This window comes from Paramisgurnus dabryanus, chromosome 7 (genome assembly GCF_030506205.2).
Source record: "Paramisgurnus dabryanus chromosome 7, PD_genome_1.1, whole genome shotgun sequence".
Lineage (NCBI taxonomy): Eukaryota > Metazoa > Chordata > Actinopteri > Cypriniformes > Cobitidae > Paramisgurnus > Paramisgurnus dabryanus.
The window spans coordinates 7,085,705-7,102,232 of record NC_133343.1 but is presented as its reverse complement, the minus strand read 5'-3'; the positions used below and the strand labels follow the sequence as shown (position 1 = coordinate 7,102,232).

The 16,528-nt window shown below is 39.0% G+C and overlaps 1 protein-coding gene across 1 annotated transcript; it reads left to right on the top strand.

The window, feature by feature from the left end:
• The first annotated feature begins 905 nt into the window (after positions 1 to 905).
• map3k2 (mitogen-activated protein kinase kinase kinase 2) lies at positions 906 to 15,430 on the top strand. Its single transcript, XM_065293674.2, has 17 exons — positions 906 to 1,384; positions 2,298 to 2,370; positions 2,461 to 2,576; positions 4,168 to 4,208; positions 4,544 to 4,643; positions 4,803 to 4,916; positions 5,161 to 5,251; positions 5,764 to 5,894; positions 5,975 to 6,054; positions 6,480 to 6,544; positions 6,656 to 6,748; positions 7,473 to 7,691; positions 7,934 to 8,082; positions 8,154 to 8,285; positions 8,403 to 8,532; positions 8,634 to 8,811; positions 8,998 to 15,430. Exons 2-17 carry the CDS (start codon positions 2,367 to 2,369, stop codon positions 9,215 to 9,217), a joined length of 1,863 nt encoding a protein of 620 aa, XP_065149746.1. The 5' UTR covers positions 906 to 1,384; positions 2,298 to 2,366; the 3' UTR covers positions 9,218 to 15,430.
• The last annotated feature ends 1,098 nt before the right edge of the window (positions 15,431 to 16,528 follow it).

Below are 16,528 nucleotides of genomic sequence, written 5' to 3'. Positions count from 1 at the left end.
TAAACCAAATAAATATAACTCAAAGCTCTGTTACCAAGGAGCAACATTTATTGTTGAGAAAGAGAGAGACAACACTGTTATTCTACCTTGGTAACTGAATTGACACTAATTCAGACAAAAGAAAATGATTTTTAGCTATAAAACCCTTTTATGGAAAATTATATTTTTATGGCCAATATCTTGTGATCTATAAGAATAAGTACCAAATCATTTTAATAATTTAATGATTTGATGCGATCTGCAAAAACACATCACATGTTTTACCAATTTTACGTATTGATAAAAAAATATTTCTTTTATATCTTGTCTAAAACAAAATTTTAGATTTTTTCAGAGATTATAGATAAGATGTTATAGAATAATAACAAAAAATTGACATTCGAGTTATGTTTTTATTTTCCTGAAAATGATTTAGCGCGACATTCGACGGGTATTCCCAGAACGCATCACAAATCTGTCAAAACCAAGCGCGTGTATCCGCGTAAACACGTGCGTTTAAATGAGAGTAAACATCAGATGCTCCGATTGGTCAGGAGTAGGCGAACCGCGCTCTCTGATTCGTTAGAATCTAATGGTGCGTTCCAGGCAGGTTTTTAAACCCGTGAGTTACGACTTCAAAACCACGACTCACGACCTTATGCGTTCCAGGCAGCCCGTAACTCGTGTTTTTACAACCTTCTACCGGTGAAAGTGCACTGGAACGGCAGTCAAACCCGTGACTTCCCACCCGTGAACTCGTACTAGATCGATGTACTCCCAGTTCAGAGTCGTGAGGCGTGGTTTTGAACTCGTGAGTTACGGGTTACGGGTTGCCTGGAACGCAGCATAAGACTGGCGAGTCTCTGGCCATCTGATGCGTTGTTGTGTCTTGTGACGGCCGACCGATGGCGCTGTGGAGTCGCTTGAGTTTGACTCAAAGGACAGTAGCGTTTGTATAGTAGTGTTTGCGTGCTGTAGTGTGTTTGCGTTCCCAGTGTTTAAAGTGTAACGTTACTTCATTCACAGCAGTTTCGCGTATTGTGTAGATATGCTTTCTTCGATTCATTTTATACCTAGACCAGTTCGGTTCTGGCTTTCTGCTGTTCCTAGTTTGGGAGTCTTAAAATCAGTCGCTCAGTCTGATTGACAGCAGCGGGTCGCGCGCGATAAATCTAATGTAAACAAACTGGTCAGCGGTCGCAGTTTAGTTATTTTTGCATTTACAAATCCACCTGGAATCGGTGACACTTGCTGTCACAGGTCTGTTAACTGTCTCGGGGTCAGTGGGAGATGATCCGGGCCCTGGACTAAGTTACAACCGTTTATTTGAGTATCGCAGTGTGTCTCAATCGTCTCCAGGCCTCATATCTGTGGATGAGGAAGTGAACGGACCGAGCTCACCCAGGTGAGCAAATTCTCTTTATTTATGTCGGTTTTTATCAGACGAGTGCTTGATAAAGATAATGCAATCACTTGTCGGAATCACTCGCTTAGCTGTAGTTGTAGCTTTTGACGTCTGTTGTTACAACGTTAGCATAATGCTAATTTCGGCCTAGAGTGCTAAACGGCTAACTGTGCATTTCTTAATAAGTTTATGGGCTTAATTTATTTATAGCATTGATTTATGGCACAGGCAAGACTATATTAAATAAGTAAATTCCATTATGGTCTTAATTATCGGTCAAAACGCTGCCCTGGTTGGTTTGTTTGATCGGATATAATTTTGACAGGTACGTGTGCTAATGAGCTAACGACCTAGCGTACTTATTTACGTACCATTAGAGGAAGATTTTTATTTAGCTCTCATTTACCAAATTATCTGTAGTGTATGTTGTATGCAACAGATGTTTACGTTTTATTGTCGTCTTTTAATTGTTATAAATTTACACAGATGAGGTAGAACACCTGTTATGACTAGTAAGAGATGGTCTGATTCGCTGTTGTTTCTAACTGAACTTGACATTTAATTTACCTACATTTTAGTTTTGCTCATTTATTGAATCTTCGCATTAGTTTAAATGTTGACAGCAAAAGACCACAAAGTAGGATTTTTTTGGGGGGAGGGGATGTTGAGACTGGTACTTATGATACTGTCATGAGATGATGCTGTCCAAAATACAAAGGTTTCTTTTCCAGTTTAATTTTCAATAGCATGGACTTTTTTAGTATGCTGTTATGTAAAAATTAACTGCGTGCTGTTTTTGTACCAGTATTGTAATGTGTAATTGTTGATCGTTAATGGTTTGTAAGCACATACCAGAAATATTTGCTCCTGTTGGTTCATGATAATGTAATAAACTGATTTTTCTCATGTCTAGGAGAAAGGATCCCATTTTATGGGATAATCCTCTTTCCTTCCCTCCTGGGTGAATCGGTGATCTGTCAAAATGGGTATGTTTAAATGGTGAAATTTTTAATTATTTGAACAATCTGGTACCTTTTGTATAATTACAATTAACTAGTAATCATAATTTCCTGTAGATGAGCAGGATGCCCTGAATTCCATCATGCAAGACCTGGTGGTGCTGCATCGATCCAAGCGACCATCCGGTCTGTCTGACCTTTGCAAACCGAAGGCCTCTTCTCCTAAGAACCAGGTGCGGACACCATATTCTTAGGCCCTGTTTACATTAGAGCATTTGCGTTTTAAAATGACAACGATTCTCGTTTATACTGGCATTTTAAAAATAATCTTCATCCACACTATACACGACCATAAATGCATGAAACATAACCAATCACGCAACTGGGCATGCGCATAAAAGTGTAAAATAACTTATTACTCTAATTATTGCTTACCTTTGCACATTTATGCAGCCTAGGGGTGTGATATTGAAAAAAATCATACCTGGATCCTTTGCCGGCAACTACAACAGACACAATTTTTGAACCTATAAAAATGTGTTTGGGAAAGTTTTATATTGTTCTAGCTCCCTCCTACAACATATTAATATGATTAATAGGTTACTGTTGATGTTATAAACAAAACAGAAAGGTCTTCATGATTTAAAAAGGAAGCATTCAAGTGAACAGTACTAAACAGTAGGGAACTTGAAGCAAAATGCAAACTTCAATCAAACAAAACAAGAGGTGAAGTATAGCTTTAGCCTACAGAAATGCTTATTGCTTTAATGTAGGGAGTTCCTCTTCAGCCATTTCACGCTGTTATATTTATAGTTCATTGTTAGCAGTTCATATTTATGATCTTATAGTCCATTTGAACATTTTCATACGAACTGACTGTATTCTTCAGAAAAACACCAAATAACTTATCTTCCTTTACCTGTCGCTGTTCAGTGTGTGTGTGTGTTCCCTCACACACGTTCTCCGACAAAAAAGCGTGGCCGGCTAAAGTATTAAAAACTAATATGAACTTAATTTTTAAAAAGTGTGCGAGGTCCGTGCACGTCCTCCGCTAGCAACACAGAAATAGCAAAAAGCTCAATCGGCTAAACGAGCATTAAATATTAATATGACGTTGATTTTATTGTTTTTATTCATTTATATTCATAAAACTTACTAACAAAACATTGATTAAAATGAAGAGACAAATTATATGAAACGAAAATCATTTTAGAGTAGCAAACAAAACTTAAATTAAACTCGAAAATAAGGTCTGACCCATTACAATTCTCCCTTCATATTGGCCTTTACAACGCCCTTTATGACGTTTAAAATTACAGTCTATCTTTCGTAATAAGCAAACTAAATTTAAACAAAACATAAACAACATTACAACAATATTCAAACCCAACAATACTCAAACATAAATATAAAACAGACATTATCTATAAGGATACATGTTAAAACAATCTGATTTATAATAGTTTATAATAGCTGGTTGGTAGATGTTTGCTTTTTTTGTCACAACCTCCGTTGCAAACCTCCATTTACCTGAATAAAAATAATTGTTCGTTTACATAAGACTCCGTCTACGTTCATTTACACTGCAGCGCAACCCCAGAGTTCCCAAACTAAAACAGGGTCTGCAACGTTTATGAACGACTCCGTTTATGAGGGTCGACAACGGTGGCGTAGTGTAAATGAAAGGCGTAAACGTTGCAAAAGTAATGCTTTTAAAAGGTGAACCCATTAATGTAAACATAGCCTTAGTTTACATTGAGCCAGTCAATTTACACAATGTGCGTTGAGATGTTTGTACGTTTAACTTCATTTACTTGTTCACAGAATGACGTAAGGGTGAAGTTTGAGTACAGAGGAGAAAAGAGGTAATGACCACAAATCCTGATTCTTCTCCACATCACTTCCTGTTTTTGCACTTCCCTCTAGGTTCTCTTAATTAAACCTGTTTAACTGAGCTCTGGATGTTGTTATAGTTTTCTCAAACCTATATTTATATTTGCAGTCCTTGTGGATCGCTTCACACGTCATGTTTTGTTCCAAGCCAAAATATTGAATAATTGTGTTCCTGTAGCACATAAGAGTCTAATTATTAATCCAATTAATCATTTTCCCCATTTGGGAGCTAAGTATGTAGTTGTTATAGGTTTAAGGAAAGTGTTTGGAAGCAGATCATGGTGTGATACATTGTTTATATCTTCAGGATCCTACAGTTCCCTCGTCCTCTAAGTCTGGAAGATCTGAGCGCTAAAGCTAAAGTAGCATTTGGGCAGATTATGGACCTGCATTACACCAATAATGAGGTACCAGAGATACGTTTTGATGATCTCTTAAAATGTCAAAGCTGTCGTATGTATAAAAACTTGATTTATGTGAGAGGCATTGCAGAATTGAATTACCCAGCCATATAAGTCCTTTTCTTGATTTATGTCAATTTACTGTTTTGCTTCCCTTTCCTGTAGCTCGTGATTCCATTGAGTACTCAGGATGATCTGGATAAAGCTGTGGAGCTGCTGGATCGCTCTGTGCACATGAAAAGCTTGAAAATCCTGCTGGTGGTCTCTTCCTGCACTCAGGTCAGTGTGCCTTTAAGATCCTACGAGTTAAAAAGCATCCATATGGTGGACGGTTCATTGATTAATCATAAAACCAATTCCTATGTTTGTTTTTTTATCACAAACTGTGAATGAGATCTAAACGGATGGACTTGAGTGATCCGTAAATATGAAATGTTCGTTTGGCCCAACGCAAATACAAAATTCAAGTCCACAAACCATAGCTTAAATTTATATAGACTAAGCTTCATTTTTTATCTTTCAGATCTCCAGTAAGGATCTGCTGCCTGCTCATGAGAACTTGGACAACACCGATTTTAGGGCTGCAGATAAAAAGAGTATGCTGACACTCATAGGTGTGTTTAATGCATCTATATACATACATGCATGCATATGTAGACCACCAAAGTGACTTGACTTTGTTTTGTGCATTAAAGTAATTTACTGAAACAGGAAGTTGGGGCTTGCATAATAAGTAGCCCCTCCCCTTTTAAAAGAGCCAATTGCATTTAGTTACAACCTGTAATAAAATTCCCATAGATCTATTACTAGGACTTTCTAGGCCCGCATTACTCTCAGTGTGGTCATTTTTGAGGTGATGAAAAAGATTTGTCGTAGATCACTTCTTCACCTGGTATTACAGGCCGTCTTAATCTGTGCTTTTTAATTTAAAATATCCAAACCTTTTGCATATAATTAACTTTTTGCCAAAAATTTCCTGAGCTTTGGAGGATAATACGAGTTTTGTCTCTCTGGTTCCTCTAATTTTTCTCCTCCGAGTTCAATCTTTTATGTAGTTCAATTGTTGACCCAGCCCTAAATTGGATCCTTGTTGTAAGTTGCAAAGATTTGTAATCTTTTTCTCCAGGTTCTCAATCCACCGATCGCAGTTCTCCTCCTCCAGGCTACATTCCTGATGCTCTGCAGCAGGTGGCAAGAAACGGCTCCTTCACCAGCATTAACAGTGAAGGTGAATTCATTCCAGAGAGCATGGACCAGGTACAAACACACACACACACAGACATCTTGAGCATGCAATGATCAGCCTGTGTACCCTACTCATCTATCTTTCTGTTTAGATGCTCGATCCTCTGTCTATGAGCAGTCCTGAGAATTCAGCATCAGGCAGCTGTCCTTCCCTAGACAGTCCACTCGATAGGTAAAGTAATACATGAATTCAGCCATGTCTACTAGGGGTGTGATTCATCATTGGTCTCACGACTCAATTCAATCTGATATCGAGAGAGAGAAAGAAGTGCAAGCAAGCACTGCTTTTGTGCATCGATGTAGTAATCATCCACGTCAGCATTGCAGTGAATCATAAAGCAGTTCCTGTTTTCCAAAATATAAATGCAAATTTTCAATTAGTCAGTGAGGTCTAAAACTTTCATGTTAACTTTGTTTTCTGATGCACATTTTTTGCTTTTATCTTTTAAATCTTTTATCTTTTTTTAAGCCTTTTGCTGGTATACCGCAACATGACGCGCGTAATTCCCAATAAACATTGCAAAAATGTGTACACATTGTCAAATTGGGTTCATGTTTATTGTGATAGTGACCTTACACCCATCTCTTACCCTGTAGCGACTATCCTAAATCCCGTATGCCTCGAGCCCTGAGCTACCCAGATAACCATCAGGAATTCTCTGGTAAGCCCTTGTTCACCTTTAACTTTGACTCCACATAAAAGATGAACGTAGTTTGCATTTAGTATATAATTATTGTCTAGTTCCACTTTTAATGTGTGCGCTGTTTCACAGAGTATGATATTCCAGTGTTTGAGAAAACAGGAAAGGGTGGTACTTATCCGAGACGATATCACATCTCATTTGGTCTGCAGGACTACAGCGATGGTAAGATTACATGCACATGCATAGGCATCATAATAAGAGCATTTAAGTAGCAAATGCAAGTGAATTGTTTTGGGTTTTGATACAACAGCGAAAACAAATGAAGAGTTTGGGTCCAAAACGCAATAAATCCTTTTGACAAATTTGGGTAAAAATGTGTTTTCCATACCAAGAAAGTGACAAGATGAAAACCACTTTTTTCTGTTACAAACCTTCACATAGCATCTTTAGGTTTGACCAAAAATTATACTTTTCTGTAAGTCTTACTACACAATGTAACTACAGAAGAGTCAAGTTTTAAATAGGAAAAATATTGAAACTCTTTGGTTACTTTTTGGCGCAATGCTCATGGTCTAATAAGATTCAATGGATTATGCTAAGATATGCTTAAAGTGGTAGCACCAGACCCAGAGATCAGCTGAATGGATTCCAAAACTGTAAAAATCATGTTTAACTCTAGGGGAGCTGGAAAATGAGCATATTTTCAAAGTGGAATGTCCCTTTAATACAATCGATCAAGATTGCGAATGTATCAAGCAGTTTTGTTTAAACGAACGATGAGTTAGGTTTATTACTACAAGTAACCCTGGACTATCTATCTGCAAAATTTGATATAGTTTGTTGGAGAAGCATTAATAAACTCTGTATCTTGAGCAAAACGAGTTTATGGTTGAAAACATTGTTGTGTAATCGGCCCCTAAATGTACAATGTGTTTCTCTTGTTCAGGGCGTAAGACGTTTCCCAGGGCACGGCGGACACAGGCTCACGGTTTCCGCTCTCCGGTAAACTTCAGTCCCACAGAACAGCAGAGCCCCAGCACCAGCAGTGGAAGCAGCATCTTCACGCCCGAGCTGGAGGAACCAGGACGAAGACGGCGTGGAAGCGACATAGAGCCCAGCTCGACCCCTACTCTCTCAGTGATGGACATCAGCCCTCCCAGCCGCTGTAAGTGTGCGAGCTTAAACAGAACATGTGCCTTTTTAGTTGCATGAAAGCCCTTAAGCTAACAAATCCCTTAGATATAAGATGAAGGGTACCCTTATGAAACACTTAAGGAACCATAAGACGGTCAATAAGTATTTACCCTTTAATGCTAAAGTATTAATTTCTTATACTTTAAGAAATTATTTTGTTTTAAACAGAAGTAAAATTGCAGTGGCTGCTGTTCTCTTTTGCCTCTTCAACAGCTCCTCGAGCTCCAACGAATTGGCGTCTAGGGAAACTCCTGGGACAGGGAGCGTTCGGACGAGTCTTTCTCTGCTATGATGCTGACACTGGCCGAGAACTCGCGGTTAAACAGGTGCAGTTTGACCCGGACAGTCCAGAGACCAGCAAGGTAAAGGGCATTTCAGTTTGTATTTAACACATACGTCACATGTGCACTTAAACGTTTGTTTGTGTACACAGGAGGTGAGTGCACTAGAATGTGAGATTCAGCTATTAAAAAACCTTTTCCATGAGCGTATCGTCCAGTACTACGGCTGCTTGCGGGACACGCACGAAAGAACGCTTTCCATTTTTATGGAGTACATGCCTGGGGTGAGTCTCTGTAGATGCGTATTTATGGTAAAAAATACCCACAATGCATTTATTGCAATGTTTTCAAGTTGGTGTGCTAATACATAATTTTTCCTATGCTTTCCTGTTTTTCTAAAGGGCTCCATTAAAGACCAGCTAAAGTCATATGGCGCCCTGACGGAAAATGTCACCCGTAAGTACACAAGACAGATACTGGAAGGTGTTTGCTACCTGCACAGCAACATGATCGTCCACAGAGACATTAAAGGTGAGATGCCGACTATGTTTACCTGAAGAGGTTTACCTGGTGCTGTTTAAACTACAAACATTGGCTCATGCATATTAATTTCTTTGACTTCGTTCCTGCAGGTGCCAATATCCTTCGAGACTCTGTGGGTAACGTGAAGCTGGGTGACTTTGGAGCCAGTCGACGGCTTCAGACCATCTGCCTGTCAGGAACGGGTATAAAGTCGGTGATGGGTACTCCCTATTGGATGAGCCCTGAGGTCATCAGTGGAGAGGGCTATGGCAGGAAAGCCGATATCTGGTAAGGCACAAAGCCCATGTCCAAATATACTACCCAAGCATCGTCCTTAAAATCTTTAAGGCTATATTACTGTCTTTAAGGGATTTACAGTGCAGGATATACACTTCACCCATGACCCTGGCATTGCTAGGACCAAAAAGCTAGACTTCAATGATAAGCTCTGTTTTTATTTCGTGTCGTTTCCAGGAGCATCGGCTGCACCGTGGTGGAAATGCTGACTCAGCGGCCGCCCTGGGCGGAGTACGAAGCGATGGCAGCCATTTTTAAAATCGCCACACAGCCCACCAACCCCACTTTGCCACCTCACGTGTCGGACCACAGCCGCGATTTCCTCAAACAGATTTTTGTGGAGTCAAAACACCGCCCCGCTGCTGAGGACCTTTTAAGGCACACTTTTGTCCACTAGCAACACCCCTTCCTTCGCTGACCAATCAGTGATTTCCGTAAGTGTCTGTAGGATCTTCACATCTCAAGGCATACGAGCCCCCCAGGACCAGTGAATGGGGGTGACGGATAACAGCCTAAACTTGCTGCACAGTGGCAGGAGGGCAATTTGGAGCAGCTTGTTTCTGTACGAAAACATTGCACCTTAATTTCACTCAGGGGTAAGTACCCCTAAAGACTAATGGATATCGGTACCCGTAAAGACTAAAGGATGAATTGTTTGTAAGGTTTTTTATTTGTTTTAAATGTTTTAATGTTTCCCATGATTGTGGAGGGAGAGCCTCGGACCTGGCGAGGCCAGTTGGATGCACTTGGTTAATGCAGAATGTCGACCTCAAAACAAAGACGGTACGGCAACACGCTGCTAAAGGGTAAAACAGAGAAAAGATTTAAAGGATAACGGGATGCGTGGGACTCTCCAGTCCAGCTGTCGTGGCTCCTACAAGTTCTCATTTCTTGCACAGTCCTCGTAGTATATTCCCACACTCGTACACCGACTATGATCAAAGATCTTACTGTACAATATTGACTCACTTTGCTGTACAAACCTTACATTTGCTGGACATTAACCCTTATGGTCGCCACCACATACCATGTCTTTCTCTCATACTTCTCTTCATTTCAGTCTTTACTGTGTGCCTTTTAAAAAAACATCCCCGTCCTCCTTCCTCGTTTTTGTATGTCATTTTTCTAGGTTTATTACACAGCTTTGTGACTTTGGCCTGCACAGGATTTATTTGGAAAAGCTCGGCTCTTCGTACTGTTTCTAGATCAGCATAAGCAGCTCTGCTCTTGCCTTTCCCCCTTCGCTCCCTCTGCTGGCAAACTGACCTCAGGTCAGATTCACCCGTGCATTTTTTCAAACCCAGTGCCGTACGCTTCAATCTGATCAAGTAGGCAGGTTGAATAAACACACCCACCAAAGCGAAAAACCCAGACCACGCAGGCAGGGTTTAGTGCCTGGACAGTACGTAATCGTTATTTTACAGTAAAAATCCATTAGAATGTTTATCACGAAAGTTGCAATGACACTGTAAGTGCACTTCTTAGTAAAGACTACACAACCTGGATAATTTCTGCTCACACCAAAAGATTCCTACTGATTTTGGTTTTCGATTCCGTGGTTCTCACTCCAGTGTATTTCCATAATTCCGAGTTTCGGAAATCGTAACGTTCTTAGCACTTAAAAGTACTTAACAGTTTACCTACAAACTAGCCTCACTATCCCGCAATACCTTGGGACAGCATGTTCATTCGTAAACACTCAATGTCTAGCACTTACTCAAGTGCACACTCCTGGATATCTGATATGTTGCGTTCTCGCTCTCCACACTCCACGTAGTGCTATAGTGCCTGCCTTTAGATGTAGAAGAATACTTACTTTTCTTAGGCTACCTTTGATTCTCCTGTAAACCAGTGGGTGTGAGCTTTCTTTGTGGGACTGGGACGATTCATACTAATAATACCTGTCTGAAATCGTCTAAAATCGCTGAGTTTGAGTCGTTTGCATAACATGCATTTAAAAAGTCAAACATAATTGTAATAAATATTTTTATTATCGTGAAAAATTTTGAAAAGGTTTAAAGAACAGTGATATAAATATTAGGGCTGTAAAGATTAATCGCGTGTCCCATTAATGAAATTAAGTATGAATCGCAAGGCTCTGATTCTGAAATCGATTTTTCGATTAATCTGGTTTTTTTTTAAGGGGGTCGATTCCAAATGGCAAAATCTATTTTTTTTCGCAAACATTGAACGTAAGATTAACGTTAATCTAATTACTAGTCTTCTTCACTAGATGTCGCCCTCTTTTTTGCCTTGGGCAATGTTACCAAGGAGCGAGAGCCGAGCCTGTCATTCATTCATTAATTCATTCAGTGCTTTAAATGGCGGTTTCAGGTGCTTCTTCGACGTTGATGCCACATTGACATAAAAAGTCAGAGGTATGGAAGCATTTTAGATTTCGCAAGCAAAACGACGACGATAGTGTTAATTTCTTTTTATTAATTACCCACTTGTAAACTGCTGTTCACCGTTCTTTTGAGAATCGAAATCGAATCGACTTGATAGATTGTGAATCGAAATTGAATCGATCTGGAGCATCTGAATCGATACCCGGCCCTAGTCAACAGGCAGTCCTTATCAATCTAAAATCTGAGTCGTTTATAACGTGCATTTAAAAAGGCAACACTCGTTAAACACAATCATTCAAAATATTCTTTATTATCATGAAAATACCTGAAACAATTTGAAGAACAGCGATATAAATATTCTTATAGACATTACCTGTAATAGCGTTTGTAATGCTGCTGCTTCTGTGGCACAAAGGCAGTTTCTGCACAAGAGCGCCCCCTGGCTTTTGGATATCCGGATTTTACCGTAATACATTAAAATTCATTCATTGAGAAAACGCGCATTTGCACGATTAATTGTTACAGCCCTAATAAATATTCTTATAGGCATTTCCTAAAGCAAGCTGCGCGTTGTATTTCTTTTGCAGCACATACTGAGTTCCTGCACACGAGCGCCCTCTGGCTTTTGAATGTAGCGGTCTTTCACTGTAATTCATTGGGCAGAATCGCACAATTAATCGTCCCAGCCCTAATTCTTTGCATCTTTTTTCCTGAAGTGCCATTTTATTTGTAAAATAATTAATTTAACCCCTTCAATGAAGAAGAGAGTGTATTTCTGATAGTTTAAGTCTGCATAAGCATATGTTAAAGTCACAATGAAACTGAAGTAGCGATTGTCTTATTTTCCCCATCATGATGAATATTGAGTGAAATGGCTTTTGAAATGAGATAAAGGTAGGGAGTGACTTGAATTCATCCATCAAGAATTGATTAAGGGCTCTTTAATAGTTGTGCGTAGGTTCTACAGCGTAGCCGTGACGGCATAGGTTACGCGTCACTTTTCATTTATACTTCTGCATCTGCGTCGAGGTGCAAACAAATGCAGACCGCTGGTAGGCAGTATCCACGCGTGTAACCACAGTAGCAGTGCGTCTGTCAATGAAGAAGCAGCTTGGGAAGTTATCCCCCAAACAAAGGAGAAACAGCAACTTGTTGTGTCTGTTTTGAGATGACCAGCAGTGATGGAAGTAAATAAACAGTAAATAATGTTGCAGTTTGAATTAAATCACTCCTCAACTTGGCCCATCTTTGTTGTCACCATCACAAATGGAAATGCATATGATGCAGTTTTTTTTTACCTGATGGGAGGGGTTCTAGTGGACCAATCACATCGCTTGCGGTCCGAGTAGAACTAATGCGCTGTAAAAAATTTGGAGAGGTGCACGTCATGCTACACAGAGGCAACGGATAACGTACAGTGTAGACCTAAAGCACGAGTATAAATGGGACTTTAGATCGATGAAAGTTGGTTCATGTTGCTATTTGCTATTCACCATGATATTTTCCCGGGCCCGCCCTTGCGCCATTCCTCGTGACCGGAAGCAAAGAGGAGGGAAATCGTTTCGTGGAAGGGGGGAGATTAGCGTTGTTAATTAAAGATAATGAGCGCACAAGACTTTATAAAAATAAAGAAGCTCACAGATACGTAATTTATAAAAAAAAAAAACAATATTCTAATAAAACTAATGTTTTCAGTTTCATTGTGACTTTATGTATAGTAACATATGGAAAATTATGATGAAATTACGTCCCATAAATGCTTTGCCTTTTAAGAGGCTGTATTAATATGACTTCATGTTTATGGGCCGTTCGAATAAACATGTTAAAGTTGTTATATGATCAGTGTAAACATGCGCTTGCGTAGTGGTTCCCAAACTTTTGGGGCCCCATCTGCATACATAAAGTATACGACAATCTGAGCCCCCAACTGTCTCCATCTTTCCTTTTGATTTTGCTGTTGACAAAGATGTTGAGATGGAGTGAGCAAAATGTTAAAAAATAATTATTTAGCATAAAATAATATTTTATCTTCCTTATCTTGGCATTGCAAAAAAATTATTTGTATACAAAATTATTAGTGAAACATTTTTTCCATCTTTATTTGATCTCGAAGCATATCAGATTCCTGGTTGGGAACTACTGCGCTAGCGGATCAATGTCCGTTTTACAAAAATGCGCTAAACATCTCCAAACAGCGGTTTGAAGCAGATGCACCTTAAAACACAGCTTCTGTTTCAATTTCACCACACTCCCATGGTGTAAATCACCACAGGTACTAACTTTTCAGATGGTATAATTACACTCCAAAAAAACGTTTACAGACTTGTTCACCAATAGTGACAAAGAAAGTCAACCTCCATGTATAGCATTATTTTTAAATGATTTCACTTGCCTGTTTTTACACCCAGAATCATGCCATTTGGGACACCCACTAACGTATAGACGACCGACCGTATTATCAATTCTGTATCCGAGACCCCTCGAGTCGTGACCATGGCCCACAGTACAGATACATGGCTACGTGAGCCAGCCTCCTTTGCAAGTGCTTTCTAACTTTGAGTCTTTATTTTGCATGTTAAACTGACCTGCTGTCGCCAAACCCCGGGTAGCTGAAGGAGTTTTTCCACACCCAGTATAATTGAGCAAAACGTCCGGTCTGTAGAGATTTTAAGTGCCAGTTCATAGAACTAAACCCACGTTTATCTTTTGTTTGATTCGAGGAGCAAAAGCATTACCCGTTGAGATGGTGTACAGACACGCTACGAGAGTAGGCTGTGTGTGATTGTTTGTAATGATGTATGTACTGTTTGAAATTTCTGTTGATGCTGAAATGTTTGCACATTTTGAGACCATAATTTTTACACTGATTTGAATACGTTTACCAGTGTTTTGTCAGTCATTCTGTGTGTGTTGTTAGCGTGCGTGATGTTGATGAATGCTTTTGTTGTTAAAGAAGACCTGAAATGAAACTCTTGCCCTGGTTACCAGCTTTGTTGGTTATGTTGGTCACATGGTGATGTGAAGTCTCCCCTCTTTTGGCACTTCTGGTCCTTAAAGGGATAGATCACCCAAAAATGAAAATTTTGTCATCATTTATGCACCCTCAAGTTCTTACAAACCTGCATAAATGTCTAAGAATGTTAATCGAATGGATGAGGGGGGCACTATTCACTTCCATAGTATTTGTTTTCTAATGGTGCCCCAGATCTGCTTTGTTACAAAAACTTCTTAAAAATATTTTCAGCAGAACAGAGACATTTATACAGGTTTATAACAACTTTAGGGTGAGTAAATGATGACAGAATTTTTATTTTTGGGTAAACTATCTCTTTAAAAAAAAAAACGTGAACTTGGCAAGCCACTTTTTTTATAAATTCTGATTGAAAATGAAAGCCATACATCTTAATAATGACTGGTGCCCATGAAACCGACTTGCACCAACAATACTTGTACCACGGCTGGAGGATGTTGCGATGCAAAATGGGAAACTTCCTACAGAAATGTATGTAATGTCAGAATTGATAGTTTTCACCACTAGGTGGCATCATTTAACTTTTTGCCTGTATATAAATTATAGCAATTTTGTCTCGAAATAATTTCTTGATTAATAGTAGAGCTCTGTAGCGGCAAAATTTACAGTGTTTATTAAATGAACGTCGGTGAGGATTTTTCCAGGTATTTCTCCATCAGAAAAACCCAACACACCACTGCTGCCACTCCAGGGTCATGAATGCACTTTGTATTTGTTTGTGTGGATGGATATATTGTGTGAATGTGTGTGTCTGTGTTTCAAACAGAGACTTCTTTTACGTGTGACTGTTGATTGAGAAAATCGCCAGCGCACTCGGTCCAGAATGCCTTGCGCCTTGTACAACTGGTGATAGAAATGTTTAAAAAAAAAAAAAGACGTTTGGGAATCTGAAATGTACTTTTTTAGACAGTTCACTTATCTGGTACAGAACTAAAAACTGTTGTTTGTCCTCTTTGTCTATTGAATGAGAAAAGCCATGTTTATAATTCAATTTGGTTTGTGACCAATAAGCCTGTTTATATCAAATCTGTATATCAGTGGTACGCATATTTTTTTTATATATATATTTTTATTTTATTTTTTTTAAATCGAAATCCTACGCATGATTGGCATCGGAAAAGCCCATTGCAGGATGACATCATTAAATTGTCTATGACGACTGGCACTTTGTAAAGTGTTGCTAACGATAATGAAAATAAATAATAAAAGATATTTATTTCACATTTCATGACATTGTGTCGATTGTTTGATGTCCTACAGTACATTTTTTTTTATCTACAGCAGGGGTTCTCAGAGTGGGGTCCCCTTGTGGTCTGTGATCATTAGCCAGGGGTCCACAAATAATTTATGACTTACACAATCGTGCAGTATTATGATTCAAGCTGAAGTGTGTTTGTTTATCAATATAAAACAGATCTTAAGTATTCAGGGTAAACCAATGTGAGTGCATATTATGGTAAGCATATAAGCTTAACTTTAATTACATGGGGGTACTTGAAAAATGCCCTACCCTGATGCCAAATAGTTTGAGAACCCATGATCACAGATAACACGGATATATATCAGAATTTCAAACCTCTGCATACCAGACCTAAGAATCACATGATGGGTTCAGTTTGCCATCTCGTGCCTTGGCATGTAAGGCAGATCAGAACTTGTCTTGTGGGAAAGTTGTCACAAGAGATATTATTTATGCATTTGGCAGATGCTTTCATCCAAAGCAACTTACAGGGCATTACAAGCTATACTTTTTTTATCAGTATGTGTGTTCCCTGGGATTGAACCCATGACCTTTTGCACAGCACACAATGCTCTACCACTGAACTATAAAGGAATTAGTACTGATATGGTTTTTAGGCACAAGTGGTTTTAAACTTTTCGGCAGGCAGGCCCTTTTATTTAGGGTCCACCCCCCCAAAAACAATTTATGGCATTCATAAACTTTACCAGGTAATCCTGTTGGTTGGTAGCATTATTTTTCTAAAGTTTGATTACATATATTAAGGATAAATTGTCATAAAACTGGGCCCCCCGGCACTTTCCACAATTTGAAAACCACTGATTTGTTTTCTCTAGAGAAGCTTTATGTTGGTTATAAAATCTATATTCTTATACAATAATCTTAATATACAATTTCTATCCTCCAAACTATAATAATAACATATGAACATTTAGATTTGTAGCTAACCGACTAAAGCCGTGCCATTGTGTTGAAAAATGAAACCGTAGCAAAACTACACTGAATAAAAGGCAAATATAGGTTTTAACCGCTTTGGATTTATGTCCCTGGAAATGTAAGGTTTATTATAAAAGTTAGATTAAATGGCAG